Source organism: Nyctibius grandis, chromosome 4 (genome assembly GCF_013368605.1).
Source record: "Nyctibius grandis isolate bNycGra1 chromosome 4, bNycGra1.pri, whole genome shotgun sequence".
Taxonomy (NCBI): domain Eukaryota; kingdom Metazoa; phylum Chordata; class Aves; order Nyctibiiformes; family Nyctibiidae; genus Nyctibius; species Nyctibius grandis.
In genome coordinates this window covers 136,936-164,611 of record NC_090661.1, presented here as the reverse complement: position 1 = coordinate 164,611, position 27,676 = coordinate 136,936, and the positions used below count along the sequence as shown (strand labels likewise).

The 27,676-nt window shown below is 69.5% G+C and overlaps 4 protein-coding genes across 4 annotated transcripts; 1 reads left to right on the top strand and 3 right to left on the bottom strand.

Annotated features, from left to right (window-relative positions):
- Window positions 1-45: 45 nt before the first annotated feature.
- Window positions 46-6,953, bottom strand: NLRP6 (NLR family pyrin domain containing 6). Its single transcript, XM_068399388.1, has 9 exons — window positions 6,635-6,953; window positions 4,257-5,949; window positions 3,484-3,580; window positions 3,165-3,442; window positions 2,623-2,793; window positions 2,198-2,368; window positions 1,130-1,300; window positions 421-591; window positions 46-136 (listed from the first exon to the last, which is right to left on the bottom strand). Exons 1-9 carry the CDS (start codon window positions 6,951-6,953, stop codon window positions 46-48), a joined length of 3,162 nt encoding a protein of 1,053 aa, XP_068255489.1.
- A 4,211-nt stretch (window positions 6,954-11,164) lies between these two features.
- LRRC55 (leucine rich repeat containing 55) lies at window positions 11,165-12,117 on the top strand. Its single transcript, XM_068397845.1, has 2 exons — window positions 11,165-11,804; window positions 11,882-12,117. The coding sequence occupies exons 1-2, from the start codon at window positions 11,189-11,191 to the stop codon at window positions 12,115-12,117; spliced, it is 852 nt and encodes a 283-aa protein (XP_068253946.1). The 5' UTR covers window positions 11,165-11,188.
- A 5,888-nt stretch (window positions 12,118-18,005) lies between these two features.
- APLNR (apelin receptor) lies at window positions 18,006-19,458 on the bottom strand. The gene has a single exon (XM_068397770.1). It carries the CDS (start codon window positions 19,369-19,371, stop codon window positions 18,259-18,261), a length of 1,113 nt encoding a protein of 370 aa, XP_068253871.1. The 5' UTR covers window positions 19,372-19,458; the 3' UTR covers window positions 18,006-18,258.
- Window positions 19,459-21,773: 2,315 nt separating this feature from the next.
- TNKS1BP1 (tankyrase 1 binding protein 1) lies at window positions 21,774-27,669 on the bottom strand. Its single transcript, XM_068397685.1, has 8 exons — window positions 26,366-27,669; window positions 24,237-26,053; window positions 23,513-23,825; window positions 23,193-23,325; window positions 22,970-23,109; window positions 22,650-22,810; window positions 22,216-22,280; window positions 21,774-22,083 (listed from the first exon to the last, which is right to left on the bottom strand). Exons 1-7 carry the CDS (start codon window positions 27,569-27,571, stop codon window positions 22,220-22,222), a joined length of 3,831 nt encoding a protein of 1,276 aa, XP_068253786.1. The 5' UTR covers window positions 27,572-27,669; the 3' UTR covers window positions 21,774-22,083; window positions 22,216-22,219.
- Window positions 27,670-27,676: the final 7 nt, after the last annotated feature.

Genomic DNA, 27,676 nt, shown 5'->3' with positions numbered 1-27,676 from the left:
GTGCAGGTTCCATCAGGGAGCCACAGCTGAAGCGAGTCCTGCTTGTCAGAGGTATCCTATGTTCAGGTTGGGTTTGACTTGTTTCAGAGCATCCAGCTTCTGTAGCACCTCTTCACTTAACCCCGATTTACTCAGCCTTTGGAGAGGAGGAGGAAAGAGGTTAAACCCACCCGAGCTGTTGACTGTTGGCTGTGACATTGCACAGCCAAAAAGAAGGACAAGCAGCAGCCAGTGCGGGGTGGTCTCTGGCGTTTGACCCCCCTCCCAGCTGGCTTTTTCTGCTCCAGCAAGCAGAGAGCGGGGGGGAGCCCGAGGCTGGTCCCCGGAGCCCTTTCGGCTGGGTGACCACAGCTCTACCACGGCACCGGCCACCGCAGGGTCCGGCCCAGTGGTCACTCAGTGTCTGAAGTCACCCCTTACCACAGCTGCTGCAGGAGGCACGAGGGCCGGCCGAGCGCCTCGCACAGCAGCCCCGCGCCGCCGTCCCCCAGGCTGTTCTCGCTCAGGTCCAGGTGCTCCAGGCTGCGGCTGGTGCCGAGCACGGCGCAGAGGTCCCGGCAGCAGGCATCCGTCAGCTGGCACTGCCACAGGCTTTGGGGGAGGCGTTGGGGGAGAGGAGCCCTTTGGGCACGCCGTGCACAGGGACCTCGCCCGCGCTGCCAGCCCGCCCGCCCCGGCTCCCCTGCTGCCAGGGGAGGCTCGCTCCAAAGCCCCGCTCCGGGCTCCTCGTGAGCGCTCTGGGGCTGGGTGTGATCTCCCCAGGATGGGAAACATCCCTCTGGGTGGTCACTGGCTGGGGCACCCCCTGGTTCCTTCTCACAGCCACAAAAGGGACGGCATAGGGACTGGTGGGTGGCATAGGGGCAGCGAGCGTGCTGCGCCTTCGCCTGGGAGAGCTGGGACTCATAGTTATCTCATCTGGGGGATAATGAATAATCTCATCTCACTAATAAATAAATAATTTTGTACTTTTAAGCAGTTAGCACCCGCTATGGAAGCTCTCACGCTGACCCAAAGATGTCCAAGCTGCCCTGGACAGGGACGGTGACCGGCCGTAGGGAGACGCGCCAGGGGAGCGCAGTGAGCAGCGGAGGGTCCCCCCGAGCCCCGCGCCCCCCGAGCCCCTCACCTCAGCGTCCGCAGCCGGCAGGCGGGATCCCGCAGCCCCTCGCCCAGCCGCCGCACGCCCCCGTCCCCCAGCGCGTTGTCGCCCAGGTGCAGCTCGCTCAGGCTGGGGCTGGCCCGGAGCACCGCGGCCAGAGCCCCGCAGCTCGCCTGCGTCAGCCGGCACCGCCACAGCCTGCGCGGGGGACAGGGCCACGGTCACGGCCGCCCGCGGGGACGGTGCCCACAGCCCACACCTCTGCCGTGGGACCCGTGGGGAGGAGAACATCTCAGCGGGGAGAAGCAGCCCCTGCTCCCAAGGTACCTTTTGTGCTTCCTCCCACATCTTGTAGGTTTTCCCTCTTTACTCCTGTAGTTACAGGCGTGGGCAGCACCCACAGCGCCCTGAAGGCACCGGCTGGTGGCGAGGGGTTTCCCAGGTGCTTCGGGCCCCAGAAGCTGCCGCCTGCCCCAGCAGAGGCACGTCTGCCACCCCGGGGCACCACAGCCCCCTCCCCTCGGCTCGGCATCGCTGGCAGAGCTCAAAGCCACGTCCAGGCTGAAGGGCTGCAGCGCCCAGCGCCTCCTCTCTGCTCCAGGGCTGCCCAAAGCCCAGGCGCTGCCCAAAGCCAAGGCTCTGCTCACCACCCCAGCCCGCTGCCATGGCTCCACCAGCTGAGCCCAGACCCTTTCCCAGGGGGTCTGTGCAGGTGGGAAGGTGCTGCCCAAGCCCTGGGAAATGCCACCGACCCTCTTGCTGCCCAGCCTCTCCGCAGCCTGTTCTCCTGCCTGGCTTTCCGCTCCCTGCGGTCGTAGGGTGGCTGAGAGGGGGCTCGTTCACAGCCCCAGGGGAGAAGCGGGGGAAAAGCTCAAGTTTAAAAGCAGGTGGGAAAACAGGAGCTGTCACAGCGGTGGTGGCCCTGGTGAAAGGTGGCACATGGCCTTTATCCCGTGGGTCTCGGGAGGGCAGCCAGCGCGGTGCTGTGAGCCCAGGAGTGCGTTAGGTGCCCCGAGTGCCAGAGGGGTCCCGCTCACAGGGGTCCCGCTCACAGAGGCTCCTGCTCCGCGCCCCGTGTCCCCCAGACCTCCTCACCTCAGCGTCCGCAGCTGGCAGGCGGGATCCCGCAGCCCCTCGCCCAGCCGCCGCACGCCCCCGTCCCCCAGCGCGTTGTCACCCAGGTGCAGCTCGCTCAGGCTGGGGCTGGCCCGGAGCACCGCGGCCAGAGCCCCGCAGCTCGCCTGCGTCAGCCGGCACCGCCACAGCCTGCGCGGGGGACAGGGGCACGGCTCAGCCGGGATGGGACCCCCCCGGGCTCCGGGAACCCCCTGCTGCTCTGAGCCTGGGGACGTGGTGCAGCTGCGTAACCCGCACGGCTCGGGGCAGGGGGGTCGGGGCAGCGGGGTCGGGGCAGGGGGGTCGGGGCAGCCCACCCAGCCGCTGCCGCCCTCGCTGACACCCCACGAGCATCCCCGGGGACCAGGCGCAGAGCGGGCCCCGCCAGCGCAGCCCCCCCGTACCAGAGCCTGCGCACGCTGCCGTCGGGCCCCGCCAGCGCCCCGCACAGCTCCCGCACGCCGCCGTCCTCCACGGGGTTGTCGCTCAGGTCCAGCTGCAGCAGGCTGGGCAGGGGGCCCAGCGCGGCGGCGAGGGCCCTGCAGCCGGCGGCCGTCACGCCGCAGCAGCCCAGCCTGCGGGGAGATGCCCGTGAGCCTGCGCCCGCTCCTCCATCGCCCCGGGCAGAGGGGACCTGGCCAGCGTCCCTGCCTGAGCCCAGCCACGGAGGTGGCTCCTGCAGCGGCTCTGGGGACACCGCGTTGGAAAAGCGAGGGGAGCATCCCGCTGCCCTCCCCCCGGGACCCAAAACCAGCCCGGGGAGAGGGTGCCCGGGGCGCAGAGAGACACCCCCAGACAGGCAGACAGCGGGATGGTGGCACAAACTTCTCCTCTAACTTCTCCCTCTGGCCTTTCTCATCGCGTTTTCTTTTCCCTCCCTCCTCCAGGCTCCGAGCAGAGGGGACAAGTGGCCCCGCAGCCCCCCAGGGCCGGCGACGTCCCTCACCGCAGCGTCTGCAGCTGGCAGCCGCCGCGCCGCAGCCCCTCGCACAGCAGCGTCACGCCGCCGTCCCCCAGCTCCTCGTTCCCAGCCAGGTCCAGCTCCGTCAGGGTGGGCTGGGTGCCGAGAACCGAGGCCAGAGCCCCGCAGCAGGCACCCGTGAGCCGGCACCGATCCAACCTGCGAGAGAGACGCGGAGAGGAGCCGCGGGGCCCAGCACAGCCGCCAAGACACGCCGGCCAGCCCCGGCAGCCACCACTGATGGTGCCTGCAAACGGGGCTGGCTGGTTCCCTCGATCGCCAGGCTCACCCGGCGAAGAGGAGCGAGGTACCTCAGCTGCTTCAGGGCACAGCCTGACGCTTCCAAGGCTTGGCAAAGCGGGTGGATGGGTGACAGCTTCCCCTCCGCTGGCTGCTGGCCCCTGGAAACAAAGAAGAGATGCATCCTACTCCTACTTCTACTCCTAATCCTATCCTAGTCTATTCCTTTCCTATCCTATCCTGTTCCTATTCCATTCCTATTCCTATCCTATTCCTACTCCTACTCCTATTCCTATCCTAGTCTATTCCTACTCCTATCCTAGTCTGTTCCTATCCTATCCTATCCTATCCTGTTCCTATTCCATTCCTATTCCATTCCTATTCCTATCCTGTTCCTATCCTACTCCTACACCTACACCTACTCCTACTCCTATTCCTATCCTAGTCTATTCCTGTCCTATCCTATCCTATTCCTCTTCCTATTCCTATCCTAGTCTATTTCTATCCTATTCCTATTCCTGTTCTGTTCTGTTCTAAGTCTATCCCTATTCCTAATCTATTCCTATTTCTATCTATTCCTATTCCTATTCCTATTCCTATTCCTATTCTTATTCCTATTCCTCTTCTGTTCTGTTCTAATTCTATCCCTATCCCTAGTCTATCCCTATTTCTGTCCCCATTCCCATACTGCTCCTTGGCCCCCGGCAGTGTCCCCAGGTCACCCCTGTCCCCCCTTGCCGACGTGCCCGGCGCAGCGGGGGGACCAGCCCTGCCGCGGGCTCCTCCGCGGGGCCATCGCGGCTCTTTGGGCTCTGGGGGACTCGGGCCCTCACGCACCGCTGCGCCTCGGGGCCGTCCCACGGGAAGGAGCAGTGCCCCAGGTCCAGCGACTCCAGCCCGGGGAAGTTCCTGACGCTGAAGGAGAGGACGGTTTGGTCGAAGCGGCCGAGCTCGAGCCCGCGGAGCTGCACCCCCGTGAAAGGGGCCAAGGCGGCCGCCACAGCCCGCTCGTCCTGGAGCTCGTACAGGCAGTGGCAGACCTCCAGCTCGCGGATCACCGCCGTCTCCTGCAGCAGGAGAGCCAGGGCCGTTCTCTGGCTGTTTTGAAGCCACGCCAGTAATTCCTGCGTAATCCCGCGTGTGATTTTACACCCCGTCTCCTCCTCCAGCTCCCTCCTGCGTTCCTCGTTGGAGAGCCCGAAGAGGAACCGCACGGTCAGCACGAAGGAGTTCCTGGAGCTGCCGTAGCTCTCCAGCAGCTCCCTCACGTCCCTGGGGGGGCCGGCGGGGGGGTCCCGCGACCCCCCTTGGTCTTCCAGCAGGTAGAAGAGTGCCGCGAAGAACTCCTGGAAGCTGAGGTGGACGAAGCTGTAGGTGCTGACGCAGGAGATGTCCTTCTGGAAGAGGTGCTCGTTGAGGAGCAGCGGGAGGGCTTCTCCCCGGTCCAGCGCGTACCCCAGCACCTCCTCCTCCTCGAAGAGGACCTTCTGCCTGCAGACGCCGCCGGCCGCGAGGCAGCTCAGCCCCCACAGCACGCCGGGCACGCCGCGCCTCGGCCGGCCGCGCAGCGAGCGGAGCAGGGCCGACAGGTAGAGCACGTAGATCCCCGTCGTCGTCTTGGGGCTGCGGACGAGGCCCCCGGCGCGGCCGAGCTGCTGCTTTGTGACGGTGCAGACGATCCAGCACACGACGGGCACCGCGCACATGGTGAAGAGCGTCTCGTTGCCCCTGACCAGCTGGAAGGCGGCAGCCGCCTGCTCCGCGCTCTCGAAAAACCGGTGGAAATACTCCTCCCTGCCCGCCTCCGAGAAGCCCAGGATCTCGGCGTAGCGCTCGCAGGCCAGGCAGGCGCCCAGCCCGCGCAGGGCGGCCGGCCGCGAGGTGACGAGCAGCGAGCTCTCGGGCAGGAGCCGCCGGTGCAGGAGGCTGCGCAGGACGACGTCCACCGGCCGCTGCTCCGCGGGCTGGGAGCACAGCTCGGAGCGGGGCTGGTCCAAGGAACAGCGGAGCTCGTCGAAGCCGTCGATGATGAACAGGAGCCTCTCGGGCTGCCCCAGCACCTCGGCGACGGGCGGGGAGCTGCCGGGGCAGCGCTGGGCGATGAGGTCGGCCAAGCTGGCCCGGCTGCTGAGCAGGTCGCCCTCCCGGCAGTGGATGTAGAAGACGTAGTCGAACTCCCCAAACAGCTTGTCGGACGCCCAGTCCAGCATGATCTTCCTGGCCGTCATCGTCTTGCCCGCGCCCGCGGCTCCCAGGAGCACGACCTCCCTGGGGGTCCAGCCGTCGGGGCCAGGCTTGAAGAGGTCACCAACAACGATGGAGGAGCTGGCTTGCTCCTTCATGAGCTCCGCGTGCCTCCGTCCCACGGCCACGAGCTCGTGCTTCCGTTGCTCTTCGTCGCGGGGCTTGTTGACGATCACCAGCTGCGAGTACCGGGCGTTGAGGCTCACGGCGTCGCCCACCCGGGCGTTTGGGTCCTTTATGTGGCTGTACGCCCGCTGTACAGCTCTTTTGTAGCTCCTCCGGTAACCTGGCAGGGTGGGAGGCGCCTCACGCGTCTGCGGGGCGAGGGCAGCTGAGCCCTCCGCGCTCCTCCCCGCCGGGCCTACCTGGTGATGATGAACCCAGCAGAGCAGCAGGTCCCAGGTCTGGAAGAGAAAGGGGTGTTAGTGGGCAGCACCACTGAGACCCCAACACAGGATCAATGAGGTTGGAAGAGCCTCTGGGCTCATCGAGTCCAACCATTGCCGTGACACCACCATGGCAACTAGACCAGGGCACTAAGTGCCATGTCCAGGCTTTTCTTAAACCCCTCCAGAGATGGTGACTCCACCACCTCCCTGGGCAGCCCCTTCCGATGGCTAATGACCCTTGCTGAGAAGAAATGCTTCCTGATGTCCAACCTGACCCTCCCCTGGCCAAGCTTGAGGCTGTGTCCTCGTGTCGTAGCGCTGGTTGCCTGGGAGAAGAGGCCGACTCCCACTGCGCTACAACCTCCCTTCAGGTAGTGGTAGACTGCACTAAGGTCACCTCTGAACACCCCCAAATCCTCTTCCATCGCGTCCTCCCCCGAGGAGCACCCTGCACCCTGCCCTGGGGACCCTCAACCCGCTGCCCTCCCCATAGCATCCTCCTGGCCCCAAACACAGGTTCTTGCAGACACAACCCCCAGGACACGGTGCCCGGGGCCCCCGTGTGGGGCTCAGCCTGCCCACCTCTCTCTCTGCTCTCCCGGAGCTCGGCAGCCGCGTGGCGGAGCTGGAGCCGCTCGAAGACGGCTATGGCCACGTCCAGGGCAGCCTCCTCGCCGTAGGCATCCACCATGAGGTTCTTGGTCTCTATCCAGTCGGCCTTCTGCAGCCGCCCCCAGGGAAGGCGGCCCCGGCCCCGCAGGGCTCCGTGCGCCAGCGCATCCCGAAATTTTTTAAAATCCAGCTCGGAGAGGTCTTCGAGGGCCCGGAGCAGCAGCTCCCCGGCGGTGCCCGAGGGGCCGCCACTGCTCGGGGCAACGTCCCTGCTGCAGCACACCCCCATGGGGAGAGCCCCGGCACCCGGCCCCGTGCCTGCCATGGGGGGACGGGGTTTGGGGGAACAAGGTTTGAGGGAACAAGGTTTGGGGGAACCACCCTGCAAGGAGCCTCCCTGCCCCACAGCCCAGCCCCATCCCCGTCGTGCCATCCCTGCCCCGGGGAGCCGTGCCCCCCACTGCCCCCAGCCTCACCATCCCTGCCCCGGGGAGCCGTGCCCCCCGCTGCCCCCAGCCTCGCCCTCCCTGCTCCGCTCCCCAGGGGCCGGGTCCATGGGGCCAGCTGCCCCCAACCAGGCACCATGGTCCTGCCCACCGCCCCCCTGCCTGCTCCCCCAGCCCAAACCATCCCCCCAGCACCAGCACAGGGAGCGGTGGATCCAGGGTCTTGCCACCACGGCCTCGCTAGAGCCATGTCCCACTACGTGAGCAGTGTCCCTAATGGGAGAGCTGCGTCCCCACTGGGAGAGAAATGTCCCCCTGAGGAAAGCAGCGGACCTACCAGAAGAGGAGTGTCCTCACCAGGAGACCAGTGTCCCCACCAGGAGAGCAATGTCCTCACCAGGAGAGCAGCATCCCTCCCAGGAGCTCAGTGTCTTCACCAGGAGGGCAGTGTCCCCACGGGGACACCCATGTCCCACCAGAGCCTGTCCCAGCTCTGGAGCAGCTCTGCCTCGTGGGACCCGGCGCTGGATGGTCTGCACAGCCACCCGCAGCCGTTCACCATCACCGGTGAGCCGCACGACCGCGATGTGTTCGCGCACGGGTGGAGTTTACTGCTGCTTCCTTCCCTCTCAGGTCAGGGCTCTCACACCTCACCTCCTTTCTGGGCTGCAGATATTTTTTTTGGCTCTTCTGTTTTCTCCATAGCGCCGACTGCTTGCTCCCTCCCTTCAGGGTCATGCCGAAAGCTGGTTGGTACCCGGCTGTGGCGGCTGAGATGCTGCCAAGCAGCGCTTGGCTTGCGACACGGCCGAGCAGCCGAGGCCGGGCCAGCGGGAGGGCAGGCGGTGGCTTCTGTGCCACTTCTCCTCCAAATTCATCCTGCCACAGAGCCGAGCAGCCACCCCGGTGCCCCCGCTGCGGGGAAGGGGCTGCTCTCCGGCCCATCACCGGGTGGTGGAGGTGGCCCCGCCCTCCCCGGGGTCCCGCAGGGAAAGCTCCGGCCACGAAGGCAAATCCCCCGAGGGTGAAGCCTCCTTGGGCCATCGCAAAGCGGTTTGAAGCTGTAGCCCCCCCTCGGCAGGGACACACCGCGCTCGGCTCCGAGAGCCGCTTCGGGTTTGGGGTTTCTGCCACCAGCCACAACTACGAGTGTCAGGAACGAATCCTGGATGGAGAGAGACCCAAAGCGGAGTGAAACGGGGGTCTCTCGCTGCAGCGATTCCCGCGCGCCCCCACTCCCCTGGGTCTGACCCATCACAGCGAGCGATGCTGGGGGAAGTGAAAGCCGGTCCTGCTTGGCGCTGGTTTCGCTGCTTCAATCCCCGTGCCGCGGGAGCCGGACACGCCGTGGGTGCGGCGAGGTGTCGCGGGGTGGACGGACCCTCGCCCGGCTTTGCAGCCTGCCCGGCAGCGCCCGCGAGGGGCTCTGGCCCCGTGCCGGCAGCGGTGCGGCCGTGACCCGCGCTGTCACCGGGTGCCCTTCCTCTGAACATCCTGCTCGCACGGGGGACCGCAGGCTGCGGTTTGATGGGTGCCGTCACCCAGCACGAAGCCTCCCAGGCAGCCTGGGGCAGCAGAGCTCCATCCCTTATTCCCCTGCTGCTCCCGGGCACAGGAAGGCCTGTGGCCACCAGCGTCACCCACAGCCCCAGTTTGTGCCCGGGTGCCGGCCGTGGAGGTGGTTACACCAAACCTTTGTGGGTTTGAGGGGCTGGTGGCACCGCCCTGCACGCCACCGCGGCCCATCCGCTGGCCGGGGGCCGGGGCGATGCCGTGGCCACGTGTCCTGCCACTGTTTGGCTGCGAGCCCAGAGCCGCGCTGCCTGTGCCGGGGGGCTCCTGCCCGACAGCCCCAGCCACCATCGAAGGCAGGCGTGTGACCGTCCCTCTCCTCGCCGCAGCACGGGTGCACGCGGATCGAAGGGGCTGCCTGAGGCCGCGCTGCCGTGCCGCGTGGCCCCGAGGGCCGTGGCGAGCAGGCCCTGGCCGGGGTAATTTGCTAATTTATTTGTTGGTTTATTTGCTGCCAACGTAGCCCGGAACGCCGCGGGGGTGGAAAAATCCTCGTCGCTAATAGATGCTGGGCAGAGCCCTGCAGCCGGGCTCGGGCTTATCTAATTCCGTGTCTGTCTGCGCTCAGCGGGCTCCCGGGATGTCTGCGCGGCTCCGGCTCCCAGAGCTCCCCTCGCAGCCTGCCGGCAGCCCGGCGGTGCCCGCGGTGGGGAGAGGCTGCCGGGAGCCCGGCGGTGCCGAAACACGGGGGTCGGGGTGGCGGCTTCAGCTGGGAAAAGGAGCAACTCCATGGAAACGGCAGGAGAAAATCCAACCGAGGAACCCCCCACCCCGAGCGCCTGCAGGCTGGTTCTGGGGGTGCCTCCTTGCCAAAAACGCCGTGGCCGTGGCGTGGCAACGCTTCCAGAGCAAAACACGGGCATCCTCGTGACCCGAAAGGGACGTTCTCACGGCAAAGAGCCGACCGGGGAGGAGGGCAGCTCGCTAGGACCTGCTCCGTGCCCTCCCTGCCCAACAGGAGAGGCAGAACAGCATTTTTCAGCTTGCACGGAGCGAAACAATCAGTGTCAACCTGAGGCGTTTTCCAGGTCTGCGAGCAAGGGAGGAATAAACCCCCCCACGTTTCAGCTCACAGAGGCTGGAGGGGCTTTGTGTGCCGGGTCAGGCGGGTTTTAAGTGGCCACGCAGCCGTCCCTGCTGCGGCCGCCCCCGGGGCCGGGGTCCCTGCGCCCTGGGTGCGTCGGGGCGCAGACGGTTGGGTGATGTCGCTTCCATCCGGGCTGCTCCCCCCTGCCCACACGTAATTCCCTTCTGTTTTCAGAGCCTGGAAACCCTGATTCACCCCATCCCACTGGGGATGCTCCTGGGGCCGGGGGGTGCGGGGAGGGCTGGGGGCCGGCCGAGCCCGTGGCGGGGGCAGGATGCCACCCGTCCCGCCCGGGTGCCTCGGCCCTTTGGGTGCGGGTCCCCTCGGGCGGGGTGTCCCCGGGGCGGGGGCATTGCTACCCTCCGCCATCTCCATCGCTCCGGCGGCTCCGCATCCCGCTCTCCTGTTGCTCAGAGATGTGGAGGCAGTTGCTAAGAGACACCGAAACGTCAGTATCTGGCCCTCAAGGAAAAAAAAGAGGAAAAAAAAAAAAAAGAGACAGAGAAAGAGAGAGACAAGGGAGGACGAGGAGGAGGAGGGGAGGAAGGAGGTGGGGAAAGACCTGCTCCCATTGCCAGGCTCGGCAGCAGCCTTGGCCACAGCTGCGGGAGCCACTCGCCCAACTTGGTGGCCTCCAGGGCAAGGGTGGCCACCCAGGGACCCCCACCTCACCACCCCGGCCCAGTGGGGAGCTGAGCCCCGCTCATCCCCTGGCTGGCGTGAGTACTGCGGGGACCCCGGCACCGCCGGAGGGATGGGGGGTCTGTGGGGAGGGGGTGGCTGGGGCGGTGGTGTCCCCCCCCGGTGAGGTGGGGCGAGGATGGAGGGAGGAAGGAGCGAAGATGGCCAGGCAGCGGGGGGTGAGGGCAGGCTGGGTGGCGGGCCCCCAGCATGGGGGATGCCGTGCTGGGGGGACCCCAGGTGGGTGCTGGGGAGGGGGTTATCCCTGCGGGAGGTGGGCGTCGGGCACCAGGCTGAGCCGGCGGCAGTGTGGGGCTGGGGGGGGGCTGGGGAGCTGGCACCCCCTGGCTCTGCCGGCTGCTGACCAAGGTCAGCGGGGTTGGGGGGCTCTTTGGTGGCCAAAATCCCCGGGGGGGTGCTTGGAGGAGTGGGGTGGCCCTGCCACGGGGGTACGGGGAGGGTGCGGGTGCCACCCGGGGCTGCACGAGCCGCGGCCCCTCGGCAGGGCGCGTGGCCAGCGTGGCTTCCTCGCAGGCACCTGCGAACCGCCCGACGCCGGCCCCACGCGTGCCCCGGGGCTCGCAGACCCCCGTGCCCCCGGGGGGGGGCCGTAGCGTGCCCCCCGCATGCCGCCGGGGCGCCCAGAGCACCGCTGCCCTAGCCCTGCCGCCCACCGCCGCGGCCCCATGGCCCCCGCCGCCCCGTGAGGGCCCGGGGGCCCGCCGCCGCCCCGCCGCCATGCTGCTGGGCCCCTGGCTGGTGGCGGCGGCGGCGGCGGCGGTGTCGGCGGGCGCCGGGGCGGGCTGCCCGGCGCCGTGCTCGTGCCGCGGGCAGGCCGTGGACTGCAGCGGGCGGCGGCTCTTCTCGGTGCCCCCGGAGCTGCCGCTGGACACCGGCAACCTCAGCCTGGCCCACAACCGCATCGCCAGCATCCCGCCGGGCTACCTGGCCTGCTACGGGCAGCTGCGGGCCCTCGACCTGCGCAACAACTCGCTGGCCGCGCTGCCCGCCGGGCTCTTCGCGGGCGCCGGCCGCCTCCAGCACCTCGACCTCAGCTACAACAACTTCAGCCTGGTGCCGGCCGACATGTTCCTGGAGGCGCGGGGGCTGCTGCGCCTCGACCTGAGCCACAACGCGGGGCTGCGGCGCGTGCACCCGCAGGCCTTCCGCGGGCTGGGCCAGCTGCGCGAGCTGGACCTCAGCCACGGCGCGCTGGCGGCCATCAGCCTGGACGCGCTCGAGGGGCTGCCGGGGCTGGTGGGGCTGCGCCTGGGGGGCAACCCCTGGCTCTGCGGCTGCGCCATGGAGCCCCTCCTCAAGTGGCTGCGGGGACGCATCCAGCGCTGCGCCTCGGGTAGGTGACGCGCACCCCCAGACCCCCTCACCCCCATTTCGGGGGTCCGCCCTGACGCCGCCGTCCTCCCGCCGCAGATTCGCAGCTGGCCGAGTGCCGGGCCCCCCCCGAGGTGGCGGGGGCCCCGCTGCTGTCCCTGACCGAGGAGAGCTTCCAGGCCTGCCACCTCACCCTCACGCTGGACGACTATCTCTTCATCGCCTTCGTCGGCTTCGTGGTCTCCATCGCCTCCGTGGCCACCAACTTCTTGCTGGGTGTCACCGCCAACTGCTGCCACCGCTGGAGCAAGGCCAGCGAGGACGAGGACGTCTAGGTACCCCCCCGCCACCACCACCCGCGTCCCCCCGACCCGGCCGCCCCCGCGGGGACGCCTGACTGTGCCTTGTCCTCGTCCCCTCCCGCCGCCCCCCCGTGCCAGGGCGGCCCCCGAGGCGCCGGCCTGGCTGTGGCGGGGGAGACCGGGGACAGATCCTCTTCTTTTGCCCCAAAACGGGGAGGTTTTGCCCCCCAGGATTGCCCCCCCAGCACCGTGAGCTTGGCCCCCTCCTGTTCCCGCAACGGCACGGGGTCCCACGGGGGTCCCACGGGAGCCGGGGCCGGGGGCTGCAGCCGGGGAGCACCCCCCTGCTTGGGAGACAGACACCCCCCCCCAAAAGCAGCGTGTGCCTCGGGGGATGCCAGCCACCCTCCCTGGGGGGCAACCGAGGAGATCCCCCCTCTCAGCCCAACAGCAGCACCGGGGGGGTTCTCCCACCCCCTGCCCACACTCTCCCCGAAAAGCCGGGGGGGGCCAAGCCCAGGACCCGGTGCCAGCACCACCGCTCCCGTGGGAGGGACCCGGGGACGCCTGCGCCTTGCCGGTGACACCGGGCGGTGCTGGGGCAGCCCCGGGGATGGCGTGGGGCCGAGCTGTGAGAACGGCTCTGCCGGCCACGGTCCGTCCTCGCCTTTCTCCTCCAAAGCCTCGCGCAGGTTCGGGGCCAAAGCGGGCACCGAGCAGCGCCCGGCAGCCGGGGACCCACCGCCTCGTGCCCGCTTGGGACCCCACCGCCTCGTGCCTGCTTGTCGATGTGGGATGGTTGGGAGGCGAAAGGAACGCCAAAAAAGAGACAAAAAAAGAAAAAAATAAGAAAAAACAAAGCAAACCACCGACCCCTGTGTCCGGCCGGGGCAGCCGCCGTCCCCACAAGCGTTTTACACCGTCCTGCGGCCAGCGCGCGTCGGGCACGGGCGAGGGGCTGCGGGGGCTCCGAGGAGGGTCTGCCCGCGAGGTGTTGTATTTCCTCACCGTGTCCCCGCCGTGCGCAGGCAGAGCGTGGCTGTGGGTGCAGCTCGAAGCCAAACCAACTGAAAAACACAGAGCAAACAGGGCAGGAGGAGGCAGCGTGCTGGCTCGGGGACGCCACCCCCACCGCCGAGCACCCCCAGGGCCGGGACCCCCGAGAGCGGCGTGGGGGCAGCGGGGTGGGTGTGCAGCTCGGCGGCCCCCGGTGCAGGTGGTAAGAGCCCGTGGGGACGTGGGCCCCTCGCCTGGTCCTGTGCTGGCCCGGGGGGAGGCGGGTGTCCTGTGGTGGGTCACCCTGCGCTGCGCGGCGAGGTGGCACCGAAGGCAAGGTTGCCCCCCCGACCCCGGCGATGCCCCCCCCCGAGGGCAGCACCCCCAGCACCAAGGGGCACTTGGGCTCGTTTTTCTTTATTTTCTTTATTTTTTTTCTTTTTGTGAGTCCGAGCCCCCCCCAAGCCCCCCCAAACGCCAAGGACAGGACGCGTCCCTGCAGCTCCCGGCCCGGGCCAGCGGAGGCCGAGCCCCCCCCGCAGCGCCCGGCTCTCCGGCCAGACCCATTTTCTCTCTTTCCGAAGCAAAACCATCCCAGCCCCCCTGCCTCGCCCTGCGGGGAGGGCACGGACCCACCCTGGGGGCCCCACGGCACGGCCACCGCCTGCCCTGCAGCGAGCGGGGCCACCAGGCACGGAGCAGCCGCCCGGCTCTGGGCTTCTCCTTCCTCTGCTTCATCCTCACCCTCACCCTCACCCTCATCCTCATCCTCGTCCTCATTGTCTTTTTCCTTTTCCTTTTTATTTTATTATTCTTTTCTTTTTATTTTTCTTCTTTTTCTTTTTCTTTTTCTTTTTCTTTTTCTTTTTCTTTTTCTTTTTCTTTTTCTTTTTCTTTTTCTTTTTCTTTTCTTTCTTTTTTCTTTTGTTTCTCTTTGTCTTTTTATTTTATTATTTCCCTATCTCTTTAGCCTTTTGCTTTCCTTTCCTTTTCTTTCCCTCTTCTCTCCCTCTTCTCTTCTCTTCTCTTCTCTTCTCTTCTCTTCTCTTCTCTTCTCTTCTCTTCTCTTCTCTTCTCTCCTCTCCTCTCCTCTCCTCTCCTCTCCTCTCCCCTCCTCTCCCCTCCTCCCCCTTTCCCCCCCCCACGACACCTGCTGTGGGTGGGTGGGGAAGGCAAAGGGGGACACGCCGACCCCCCCCCTTTGTACGAGCACATTTTATAACCGCGGATTTTGTAAGATTTTTGAGAGCCGAACCCGACAATAAAGAGCATCAGCGCAGCCCGGCTCGGGGACGGGGACACGCGTGTGCGACAGGGACACGCATGTGTCACAGGGACACGCGTGTGCGATGGGGCACTGGTGTGCAGGGGGGACACGTGTGTGTGGCAGGACCATGTGTGTGCAATAGGGACATGAATGTACGGTGGGGACACACGTGTGAGGCGGGGACACATGTGTGTGGCAGCGACACACGTGTGCAGCAGGGACACGTGTGTGGCGGGGGCACATGTGTGTGGCAGGGACAGACACATGCAGCAGGGCCATGTGTGTGCGATAGGGACATGGGTGTGCAGTGGGGACACACGCGTGTGGCAGGGCCATGCGTGCACAATAGGGACGTGGACACGTGGCAGGGCCACACGTGTGCGGTGGCCACGCGTGTGCGGCCGCGGGCCCGGCGAGGCGGTGGCCACAACCTGCAGAAGGCATCAGGCGTGTTTTCCTCCTCCCGGCGCTTCCTGTTATTCCTCCGGCAGCATCTCCGGCCCCAGCTGCCGGCAGCCGGGTCACCTCCGTGTCACCCCGCTCCCCGGGACCCCCCTCCCGGCCGGGGCCGTGGGCAGGGGGGACGCGGGGGCTTTCGGCTCGCCGGGGCCCGGAGGTCGGGCAGCAGCTGTGCCGTGTCTGGCCCCGGGGGAGTGGGATGGGGCAGCCCCGTTGCCCCCCCCCGGACGGGGTGAGCCCCCTCGGCACCATCCTGCTCGCCAGGTGCCAGCCGTGGGGTGCCCAGTGCACCCCGGTGCTCCCCTGCATCCTCCTGCCACGAGTGTCACTCACCCGTCCCCATGTCCACCCACCCGTCCCTCCCGCTGTCCATCCCTCCCTGTGTCCCTCCATCCACCCGTCTGTCCATCCTTCCAGACATCCCTCCATCCCTCTGTCCACACACCCACCTTTCTCTCCCTCCTGACACCACTGTCCACCCACCCACCCTTCCACGTGCTCCCTCCCCACCTCCCTTCCCAAACCTCCCCCAGACACCCAAACTCTCCCCCTCCGCCCCTTCCCACCCCTCTTTCTCCGTCCTTCCTCCTCCCTCCAGCCCCGGGGGGGTCACACGGGGGCTTGGGGACAAGCAGACCCTCGGGGGTCCCACGCCGCAGCTCTCCCCACCCTCGGCCACCAAAGGCGCTTGAAACATGGGAGAGAAAAACCCCAAACTCCTTCCATCCCCCCAATTTTCTCCCTTTTAACCCCCCGTTTCCCACAGCCCGCGCTCCGCCTCCCTTCTCCCAGCACGGGGACAATCGGCCCCCAGGGGCTGACAGGGGACAAATCTCGGGTGGGGACACACCGGGGCAGGGTCCCCCCTCCCATTTGCTTTGGGGTGGGACGTGTGAAGGCGGCCCAGAGCCGGGTGTGAACAGGGAGGTCACTTCAAAGGGGACACCGGGGGACATGGGCCGCCTTAGCACACCGCCAAATGACTTCGGCACCCCCGGGGGGGCCGCGGGGGGTCCAGCCTCCCGCTGGGCCGTTTGGCGGCTTGGGGAAGCAGCTCGGGGCTGGGGGCTCCCCGGGGCGTGGGGACGCTCCTGTCCCCGTCCCCGTCCCTGTCCCCGCTGGCTGGGGGGGTGTTACCCACCGCCCCGTGTCTCCCCGTCGGAGCCCACACCTCCTTTTTCCCCCGTGGCACCTGGTTTGGGGGCGCCCGGCCGTGCCCCCAGACCCCTCCCAAGCCCAGCAGCCCCTTCCCAGGACCGAGGGTCCCCGGACCCCCCCGGGGCAGCGCACCCCCCGCCCCCTGGGCTCTGAGGATGCTCCCGCTGTCCCACTCCCCCCGCCCCGTCCCATGGCCCCCCCTGGCCCCCCTCTATCTCCCCTCCCCATCTCTCCCCCCGAGCTGCAGGAAGGCAACACCTTCCTTATCTCCTTCCGACGGGTGGTCCGGGCCCCGCCGCCCCCCGCGCCCCCCCGGCCCCGGCCTTGGGGTTTTTCCTGCAGCGTCCCCGCGTTTCCCCCCGAGACTCCTCCGCCAAACGCTTCCCTCCTGGAAGGGAAAGGGAAATCTCCAGGAGACGGATAGAAAGTCGGCGGCTCCCGTCTCCGCTGGCACCGAGCCCCGCGGCCATTTCCGTGCCCGGGGGGGGGCACCGCCCTCGTGGGGTCCCCGCAGAGAAACGGGGCCCCGGCACCCGCTTTGGTGCGGGGTCATTTGGGGTCGGTGGTGGGGTGGAGGGAGGTGGGATGGAGGGATGGGGAAAGGGGGGGGGAGAAGGAGGGAGGAGGGATGGACAGATGGAGTGATGGATGGAGAGAGGGACGGATGGATGGACAGAGGGGCTGATGGATGGACAGAGGGGCTGATGGATGGACAGACGGACGAGCGGTATCAGGGGGTCTCTCCGGGGCAAGGGAGCCCCGCAGGCGCCATGAATGTAAACACGCTCCTTCCCCACGGTCCCCCCCGGGCGGTGGCCCCAGATGCAGCATTTCCCCCCCAAACACCCCACCGCACCCCCCGAATCTCAGCCCAAACGAGAACCACAGGGAAACCCCCCAAAACCCCCAACCGGGGGGGAGAGGAGCCACCGCAGCCCCCAGCCCCGCACCCACCGCAGCCCCCACCGGGGGGGGGTGACCCGGGCTGGGCTGGCTCCAAACCGGGCGGTGGCAAGAGGGCAGGTTAGCGCGGCCCCCCCCCCGACGGGAAGTGTCCCAAGGAACCCAGTAATGATCCCGCATCCTTTCCAAGCGGGAACAAAGGCCGAGGAGACAGGATAGTCCATCGGCAGTAAATGAAGGATGTAAATAACAAATAGGGGGAAGATTTATTTAGAGCGAAGCCTCAGGAAGCGCCGGGGGCCGGAGAGGGGGGGGGAATGGGACAGGAGCCATTTGGTGCCTCATCAAAATCCCGGGTCAGCGTGGGCCATTGTCCCACCCGGCACCCAAAACCCCCTGTCCAAACCCAAACGGTCCCTGTCCCCATCCCTTATCCCCATCCCTTGTCCCCATCCTTTATCCCTATCCCTATCCCTTGTCCCCATTCCTCGTCCCCATCCCTTGTCCCTATCCCTTGTCCCCATCCCTTATCCCCATCCCTTGTCCCCATCCCTTGTCCCCATCCCGTGTCCCCATCCCTTATCCCTGTCCTTTATCCCTGTCCCTCATCCCCATCCCGTGTCCCCGTCCCTCGTCCCCCTCCCTCGTCCCCATCCCTCGGTTTTGGGTGGTTAACAGCACCGGTCCCGTTTCACGCTGCAGGGCTGAGTCACCCGGGGCTTGTTCTGGCCTCAGATAAGGAGGATTTGGTGGGACGGGGCGGCTGCCTGATGCAATCAGAGCTGCGGGGGTCCAGGGGGGGCTGGGGCGGGCAGGCGCCTGCCCCACGCCGGGACACTTTGGGGGGGTTTGGTGTTAAAACACCCCGATCCCGGCTCGCTGTGGTGTCCGGTGGTTCGGGATGGGAACTTCTGTGTTTCCCAAAGCGTGTGATGGGGAACAGACCGGGGAGGGTTTGCCCCGGGGGCTGTGGGGGTCCGGGGGTGCCCAGGAGGGGCCGCGGGGTGCAGGGACACCCTGTAGTGCACACACACACACGGACATGTGACACCCCCCGCTCACACACACCCTAAACCCAGCCATACCCCCCTACCCCACTCCCCCCACATCCCCCCAGAGGGAACTGCGCACACCCTGCTCCTTTTTTAACCAAAATTCCTTTATTTGTCACAAAAATCCAAAGCCGGGGGGAGCCGCCCCTGCCCGAGCCCCCCAGGGGCTCCTCCCAGGCTCTGCCCAGCCCCTGCCTCAGTTTCCCCTTCCCACAAGCAGGGCTTTCCAGCGGGGGGGGGGTCCCCAAAGCAAGCCAGGCTCTGGGGCGAGGAGGAGGCGGTGGGGTCCCCCCCAAGGAGACCAGCTCGGGGGGCACGGGGGTGGATCGGGGCGGGGGGTTAGGCACGGAAGAGCGTCTCCTGGGTGGCGGGATCCAGCTTGCCCCCCGGGACCGGCCCGCCCTTGCCGCCGGCAGGGTGGCTGTGCCCCGAGGAGTAGCTGGCGGAGCGCTCGGGGCCGGGGCCGGGGGTCCGGCAGCAGAGGAGGGCGGCGCAGGCGTGGCGAAAGCGGGGGTCGAAGAAGGCGTAGAGGAAGGGGTTGAGGCAGCTGTTGACGTAGGCGACGCCGGTGCAGTAGGGGTGCAGGTTGTTGAGGAAGGCGTGGAGGGCGCAGGACCAGGGCAGCACCTCCAGGTCCATCAGGACGTAGAGGGTCTTGACGAGGTGGAAGGGCAGCCAGCAGCCCCCGAAGGCGGCCACCAGCACCGTGATGATGGTGAGGAGGCGCTTGCGCTTGCGGGGCCCCTCGGCGCGCTCGCGGCGGAAGTGGCTGGCCACGGTGCGGGCGATGAAGAAGTAGCAGGTCAGCATGACGGCGAAGGGGGCCACGAAGCCCAGGGCGGTGGAGGAGAGCCCCAGCCCCACCTCCCAGGCGGCCTCCGTCCCCGGCGCGGCCAGGCCCCCGTAGTCCATGTAGCAGGTGATCTTGGTGTCCCCGCCGAGGGCGGCCGCCCGCCGCAGCACCAGGGCCGGCAGCGCCAGCAGAGCCGCCAGCGCCCACAGGGCCACCGTGGCCACCAGCCCGCTGACCCGCGAGCGCAGCTTGGCGGTGGCCAGGGGCCGGACGATGGCCAGGTAGCGGTCGAAGCTCAGCCCCGTCAGGCAGAAGACGCTGGCGTACATGTTGACGAAGACCAGGTAGCTGCTGACCTTGCAGGCGGCCGTGCCGAAGGGCCAGTGGTAGCCCAGCCAGGCGTAGGCGGCCCACAGCGGCAGGGTGGCCACGAAGGTGAGGTCGGCGGCGGCCAGGTTGGCGATGAAGGTGTCGGCCGAGCGCCGGCGGTCGCGGCCGCCCTTGAAGATGGTCCAGAGGACCAGCCCGTTGCCCGCCGTGCCCAGCAGGAAGACCAGCAGGTAGATGGCGGGCAGCAGGGCCAGCGAGGGGCCCCACTCCGCGTACTCGCACTCCGTCTCGTTGTCCCCGTAGGCGTACGCGTCCGCCCCCTCCTCCATGCCGCCGGGCTCGGCTCGGCTCAGCTCGGCTCAGCTCAGCTCATCCCGGGCTCACCGAGCTCCTCCGGCCCCTCTGAGCCCGGCCCGACGAATCCCACCGCGTTACCTCCCCTTCCTCCTCCTCCTCCGCCCTCCTCCTGGACGGGACGGGCGGGACGGACGCACCGGGGCAGCCCCGTGGGAAATTTCACAGCTCCCCCCCCCCCCCCCACCCTCCATCTGGCTCCTCCGGGGGGGCCGCGCCGAGCTCTCACCCGGGTGTCAAAGCATCAGCCCCTGCGATAACCCCCAGGGCAGCCGCCTCCCGGGGCACCTCGGCCACCCCGCTGCGGTGCCGCGGCGCGGGGAGGTGGCCCCGGTGGGGCAGGGGGACTCGGGGGGGCGAGTTTGCCTGCGGGATCTCACCTTTGGGGCGCCGCGGTCGGCACCGGGGTGTCGCACGGCGGGTTTTGCATTTCACACTTGGAGCGACACACGGGGCGCTTGGCAGCCGGGGCGGCACTTGGGGGGGTGTTTGGCACTTGGGGGGGGGCACTTGGCACTTGGAGGGGGCTTTTGGCACTTGGGGGGGGACATTTGGCACTTGGGGGGATGTTTGGCACTTGGGGGGGGCATTTGGCACTTGGGGGGGGCGTTTGGCACTTGGAGGGGGCGTTTGGCACTTGGGGGGGAGTTTGGCACTTGGGGGGGGCATTTGGCACTTGGGGGGATGTTTGGCACTTCAGGGGGTGTTTGGCACGTGGGGGGATGTTTGGCACTTGGGGGGGGCGTTTGGCACTTGGAGGGGGAGTTTGGCACTTGGGGGGCCGTTTGGCACTTGGGGGGGGCATTTGGCACTTGGGGGGGCGTTTGGCACGTGGGGGGATGTTTGGCACTTGGAGGGGGAGTTTGGCACTTGGAGGGGGAGTTTGGCACTTGGGGGGTTACATTTGGCGTTTGGGGTTTTACATTTTGCTCCCGGGGCTCTGCACGTCACGAGCAGCCGGGGCAGCGGGAGGGTCCCAGACCCCTGGGCCCCGTTCCGAGCGCGATGTGCCGGGGAGACCTTGCTGTGTTTGCCAGAAGTGCGGGGAGGGGGAGCCCCGAGACCCCCCCCCCAGCCCCCAGACGGACCGTTTGAAGGACCGGAGGGCGGCGGGAGCCTCCGCTGCGTCCGGGTCTGCGCAGGCTCCGCTGTCCGGTGACGGAGCCGAAGGGGGCAACGCTGAGAGGGATGAAAAATCACCCCCCGCCCCAAAAATCAACCGTTTGGGGGAAATCCGAGGGGTACGGGAAGGAGAGGGGCTGGGAAAGGGGGTGGGGGGGGCAGCGGGAGCCCAGCGGGGTGGGCATGGGGCCACCAAAGGGGAACAAAGCCACCGGGCCTGGGGGAATAACGCGGGCCAGGTGGGAGGGCACCGGCTGCCCCCCCGGGCACGGTGGGGACACCGGCTGCCCCCCGGGCATGGCGTGGGCACCGGCTGCCCCCCGGGCTCGGCGCGGAGGGGGGCGGCTGCGCTGGGAATTAGAATTAAAAGCTGCTAAAAGCTGACACACGAAAGCGCCGGCGGCTGAGTTAAAGCCTGAAGTTTGTTTAAGGGGGGGACAGACCCCCCCACAAACCCACCCGCCGACGCTGCCGCTGGAGCCTATCAGCTAAGAAGTGGAATAAAGGAGGGAGAGGAACGCTAATTAGCCCCTTGGCATCGCTGCCACAAAGGGAGCTGCTCCAGCCCGTAACGACGCGCGCTATTAATAACCACCGCGGCTATTTCTGTCCCCGTGGGCAGCGCGGGGGGACAGGTAACCCCTGGAGGGGCAGCGGGGACAGCTCCGCTCGTGCACAGCCCTCGGTGCCACCCCGGGGTCCCGGCGCAGCCCCCAGCCCCGGGCTGACCCCCACGCAGCCCCCTCGGGTGGGGTTTGCCGTAGCCACAGTCCTGGGGCTGGGAGAGGGGTTACGGGGGGCTCGGGGCGCCCAGCCTGGCAGCGGGGGGCACCACAGCCCCATCCCAGAGAGCGGCGAGAGGCGCTGGGGCCCTGCGCTCCCACCCCCCGGGGGACACGGCCCAGGGCCCCCGGGGGACCAGCACCCCAGGGAGCAGCACCCCAGGGAGCAGTGGGTGTGGGTACGGAGCAGTGGGTGCCAGGGGGAGGCCAGGGTGCACCCCCGGTGCGGTGGGCGGGTGGGTGCCCGCGTGGGGCCATGCCCGGGGGGCCGCAGGGGGTGTCGGGGTGCACCCGGGAGCAGCGTCCCCCCAGCCAGGCAGTCCCCCCCCGGGTGCCGAGGGGGGCCCCGGCCCCGGCTGCGGGCAGCGAGCTCCTCCTGGTGGCAGTGCCACCCCCCCTGCCCCACGGCCACCCCCGCCCAGGGGAGATCCCGGGGGGGAGAGAAGAGCCGGGGCCCCCCCGAACCAACCAAGGAAGTTTTATTGTCCTGTCAAAGTGGCACCGAGCCCGGAGCTGCTGCTCTTCGTCCGAGGGGGACACGAGAGCGGGGGGCGAGGGGACAGGAGGGGACAGGCTGCCCACGCCCAGCCCCGGGACAGGGGACTGAGGGGGGGGAGCGCTGGGGGAGGCAGAGGAGAGGGGGGGAAGTGACGGGGGGGGGGACGGGGACCCTGCGAGCATCGTACAAAGTGCATAGATGTGTGTGTGTCCCACCGCGGGGAGGGGACAGGCCTGGCCCGGGACAGCGGCGTCAGCCCCGGGACCGCTGGTGGGAGGGCGAGCCTGGAAGAGACGCAGGGGAGGGGGGTGAGGAGCCGGGGGGAGCCCCCAGCCCCGGGGGGGCCCGGCCCCCACCGGCAGCAGAGCCCGGGGACGGGGGACTCGCTCCCCGCGTCCCCCCGCTCCCGCACTCACCCCCTCAAGGTTTCTTCTTCTTCAGCTTCAGCGCCTGCAGCCAGTGCGGGGGGGACGCCTCGGACCTGGGGGGGGCACAGCCTCGCCACGCGCCCCCAAAACCCGCCGGCCCCTGCCCGAGCCCCCGGGGGCACCACCCAGAGGGCCCCCCCTGCACCCAGCCCGGCCCCCTGACAATGCCCCCGGGGGGCCCAGCACCCCCCACAGCCCTTCACCCCTCTGAGCCCCCCAAACCCCCCCTCAGCACTGCTTTGGGGGGCACGGAACCCCTCCGCCCCCCCAACACCCCCCCCCATCAGCATCCCCCCCCCACCAGTGTCAGCCTTGCCTGCCCCCACACCTGCCCACACCCCCCCCGAGCCCCACTTCCCCCCCGCGCCCCCAAGCCCACCCCAAGCCCACCCCTCGCCTCCCCACGGGGGTCCCGCACCCACCCTGAGGCCTTCTCGGGCTTGGGGGGCAGCGCCAGGGGTTTCCCACCAGCGATCTTGCAGGACTTGGAGCGCTGCACGTGGGGGTCCTTGGCGGGGGCTCCCTTGCCGTCCCCCGGCGCCGCCCCCTCCTCCACGGAGCGGTTCCGGCCCCGCAGCTTGGCCTGGGCACAGAGGGGGGGTCAGGCTGGCACACGGTGCTCTGCCCCCTCCCAAACCCACGCCAGCCACCCCGCAGCCCCAGCCTGCCTCAGTTTCCCCTGCCCTCACCACACCCCCACCCCAGCCCGGCCGGGGTCACCCCCTCGCCCAGCGGGGCCCACCTTGAGCGCGGAGGCGCTGAGGCCAGGGAAGATGGGCACCTTGACCCCCCTGCCCGACGGGGACGCCCGCACCCGCCGGCTCCTGGGCTCCTCCGCTGCCTCCTCGTCGGAGGATGCTGCCGGGGGGTCGGGACGGGGCTCTGCGGGGAGGACACGGGGGACGGCGTCACCACCAGACGCCTCTGCACGGACAGACGGCCCCGTCCCCATCCCGGGGTCTCACCCGTGGAGTCCCGGAAGAACCAGCCGTCCCCGTCGGCGGTGGCCCCCGGGCGCAGGGCGGGTGCCCGGTGCCGGCGCTTGCGGCCCAGGCTGGCCTTGCTGCGGTACACGCTGCTGTCCAGCACCTCCGTGTCCTGCAGGGCCACGGGGACCGTCAGACCAGTGTGCCCACGGACCCCCCCAACAGCACTGGGGGCCCCGAACCCCCAGCCTGCCCCAAGGGGGGGAGCCGAGGGCCAGGAGCCATCACCCCAGAGGGGACAGGGACAGGCCCCAGACCAGCGCCTCCGCCACCCAGGATGCCGCCCCCTCCCTGCTCACCTCCAGGAAGGTGAAGTCCTGCGTGGCGGGGTCGGGGGGTCCCTCGGGCTGCGGGGCGCCCAGGGAGAGCCGCTCCTCCTCCCCGCCCGGGGGTCTCTGCCCCTCCGGCTGCTCCACGGGGGCCGCTTCGCTCTCCGTGCCCGGCAGGGTCCCACCGGCAGCCTCGGGGGGGTCCCTCTCCTCCTTGGTGGGGCTGGGTGGCTCCGGGGGGTCCCTCTCCTCCTTGGTGGGGCTGGGTGGCTCCAGGGGGTCCCTCTCCTCCTCGGGGGGGCTGGGTGGCTCGCTCAGGCTGGGCTCTGGGACACGGGTGCTTCTGCGTAGGGAGACAAGACCCCAGAGTTCCTCCGGCTCCAGCGGGAGCCCTTCCCCGGCCCCAGCCCTCGCCTCTGTCAGCTCCCGGGGGAAACTGAGGCACAGGGAGGGCCAAACGCTGCTCCCGTGATGTCAGGACAGGACCCAGGCGTCCAGGACTCTCCCCCCTCTCCCGGGATGTCACACCACGGGGGTGGCACCTCTGGGAACCTCCCCCAAAGCCCCTTCCCAAAGGCTGGGCAGAACCGGGGGTCTGGGGAGGGTGAGGAGGCTGCCGGGCTACCAGCAAGGCACGGTGGGATGCCAGCATGAGGCCCATGGCGTTCAGAGTCCCCACTGCGGGACAGCATGGGCACCAAGGGGGACAGACCCCTCCCCGGGGCCGTGCCGCCACCGCCAGCGCCCTCCTTACCCGTCCGCCGAGCCGGCGTCGCCTCCCGGGCTCTGCTCCCCGTCACCGACGTCCCGGCTCCGGGCGGCACAGCGGGCACCGAAGGCGCTGGCCCACTCCCGGCGCCTGGCCTCGGCGTCCCGCGGCTGGGCAGAGCCCCCCGGGGCGGGCAGGCTGCCCGGGCCCTCGCCCCACGCCGTCTGGTTCAGTCCAGCCCCACCGGCATCACCAGTGCCCAGGCGGCCGGTGCCATCCGAGCTGCCCACGGAGAGGTCCCTGTGCCAGCCTGCCCGGGGCTCCCGCGGGCCCCCGCATGTCCCCGCACCAGCCCAGGCCATCGAGCCATCCGGTGACGCCCCGGTGACGGAGGGGTCCGGTGCCCGCTCTGTGCCAATGACCCCAAACGGGCTGCGGCGCTCGGCTCCGGCCCAGTCCCCGCTGTCGGTGGCACCGCTGCCCCAGCCGCGCTCCGGGGTGTCGGGGGCACGGGGGCCAGGCACCAGCTCGCCAGCCCAGCTCAGCCGGCCGGGGACAAACTCTGTCTCCTCCCCTGCGCCGTTCCCAGAGCCGTACTCGCTGGGCCAGGCCGCTCCGCCGGGACCCAGCTCCCCGTCCCGGCTCTCCCCATCCCCGCCGGCTTCGGCTGCTCCGCCGGGGCTGCACTCCCGCTCCTGGCTCTCCACGTCCCCGGTGCTGTACCCGTCGTCCCAGGCCGCTCCGCTGGGGCTGAACGCGCTGTCCTGGGTCTCTCTGCTGCTGTACTCGCTGGGCCAGGCCAGGCTGCTGGGGCTGAACTCCCTGTCCGGGTTCTCCGTGCCCCTGCTGCTGTATCCATCATCCCAGGCCAGCCTGCCGGGGCTGAACTCCCGGTCCTGGCTCTCCGTGCCCCGGCTCTCCACGTCCCCGGTGCTGTACCCGTCGTCCCAGGCCGCTCTGCTGGGGCTGAACTCCCGGTCCTGGCTCTCCGTCTCCCCGGGGCCGTACTCTCCAGTCCAGGCCAGTCTGCCAGGGCTGAACTCCCGGTCCTGGCTCTCCATGTCCCCGGTGCGGTGCTCACCGTCCCAGGCCGGCCTGCTGGGGCTGAACTCCCGGTCCTGGCGCTCCATGTCCCTGGGGCTGTATGTGCTGTCCCAGGCTGCCCTGCTGGGGCCGAACTCCTGCTCTGGGGTCCCAGTGTCCCCAGTGCTGGATCTGCCAGCCCAGCCCAGCGTCAAATCCTTGTCCTCGGTCCCAGCACCACTGCTGCTGTATTCGCCGGCCCAGTCCGGGGTGAGCCCCCTGTCCTTCATCTCCGTGTCACCGGTGCCGTACCCCCCGGCCCAGGCAGGGGGGACCACCCCGTCCCGGGTGCCCCGGTCCCCGGAGCCGTACCCACGGGCCCAGCCGGGCTGCCTGGCGCTGGGCTCCCCGTCCTGCTGCGGGCCGTGTCCCACGCCGCGGCTGCTGCTCCAGTCAGCCTGCCCGGGGCCGGCCTCCTCCTGGCTGCCCGCGCTGCCCAGGCCGTAGCCGGTGCCCCACTCGGGTTCGCCGGCACCGAAGCCTTGGTCCCGCCGGCAGCTCTCCCCCCACTCGCTGCAGCCCGGTCCCGCTTTCCCCAGCAGCTCCGTCCCGTTGCAGTCGCTGCCCCAGCCCGTCCCGGCGGTGCCGAAGGGCCCGTCCTGCTGGTCCCCGTCCCTGGCGCTGCTGTCCCAGTTTGACTCCCGCTCCCGCTCCGTCTCACCGGGCCAGTCTCTCTCCCCGGGCGCAGCCTCGTGGGTCCAGGCGAAGGCGCAGGCCCGGCGGGGTCCGGCGATGCCGAATTCGCAGCTCAGGTCCTTCCGCGACCAGCCCAGCAGGTCCTGGGGGGGGGTGAGGGGGTTACCGGGGGCCGGTGCCCCAGCTCTCGTGGCTGAGAGCGGAGCTGGAGAGGACAGAGAGGGGGAAACGCCCCGGGGTGCCCGGGGGACGCAGCACAAGCACACCCTGCCCTCGCCCTCCCCACCCCGCAGCCCCCCGTTCCCGGGCCGGGAGCTGCCAGCTGCCCCGGGGTACCCGCAGCCGCCGTGCCCACCCACGGCCCTCGCCAGCCCGACGCTTGCTGAGCCCTCCCCAGCACGGCTTGCAGCTCCAGGTGGCCAGCAGCCACCCGAGGATGGCCACGGTCCCCTTACCTCAGGCCCCTCCGCGTCCGGAGAGCCGTGGGCCCCCGGCGACGCCAGCAGCTCCGTCAGCCAGCCCGGGTCGCCGTGGGGGTCGGGGTCCCTCGAGGGTCCTTCGGCCCGGCCCGGCCCGCCGGGGCCCTGCAGGCTCACGGCGCGGTCGCCCACCGTGGCCGGATCCGGTTGGGACAGATGCCCTGGGGCAGCCTCGAGGGGGAGGCCGGGCCGGGCGGGGGGCTCGGGCTCCGCGGGGTCCCGGCCGGGCTCTGTCCCGCAGAGAGGGGAGCGGGGCACAGCGCCATCCCGCTCGCCCTCCCCTTCCTCCTCCTCCTCCGCCGAGCCCTCGGCCTCTCGCTGGGCCACGGGACCCCCCGGGCACGGAGCCCGCTCTGCTCCCCGGCCGGTGGCTGCCGTGGGGCCAGCCCCTTCGGACCCGCTGTCCCCCCGGGAGCGCGGGGGGCTGGGGGCTGCGTCCCCCCCATCTGACTCCTCGGACAGCCCCGAGTCGGCCGCCTCCCGGGTGGGGGAGCGGGGGGGGGACGCTGGCCGCCGTGCCCCCCGCGAGGGGAACGTCCACTGGAAAGACTGGGAGAGGCTCCAGCCGGCCCCGCTGCCCAGGGCCGGCTCCGACAGCGGGTCCCCAGGACGGGGCAGGGCGCCTAGCGAGCCCCCCAGCTCCCCCACGCCCTGCCCCGCGGGCGGGGGCTGCGACAGCCCCTCCGAAGGGCGCCGGAGCCCCGAGTCCCTGGGAGGTGGAGGGGGGCTGAGATCAGGACCCTCGGGGGACTGTGGGGACACTGGGGAGTCGTCGGGTCCCTCTGGGGAGCCCGGGGGACGAGAGGCTTTAGCGGGGGGCTCCCGGGGTGGGCTGGGGGCAGCCGGGTACTCAGGGGCAGCCTCGGGAGAGCCGGGGGGGCTGGTGACTCTGGGGGGCAGCTCGGGGGTGCCAGGGGGGCAGGTGACTCTGGGGGGCAGCTCGGGGGTGCCGGGGGGGCTGGTGACTCTGGGGGGCAGCTCGGGGGTGCCAGGGGGGCAGGTGACTCTGGGGGGCAGCTCGGGGGTGCCGGGGGGCTGGCAGTGTCGGGGGATCCCTCTCCAGGAGTGTGGGGGGAGCCGGGGGAGCGGGAGACGCCGAGCCGGGGCTCGGCTGTGGAGGAGGGAGCGCCCGGGGCCTGGATGGAGGCGGCCGAGCCCTGGGCTGGCGGCCGAGCGGGGCATTCGGGGGAGCCGGGGGCCAGCGTGGGGGAGCCGGGGGCTGGGAGCTCCGGGGGGGCATCAGGAGAGCCGGGGGCCGGGGCGGAGGGCTCGGCGGGCTGGAAGGGG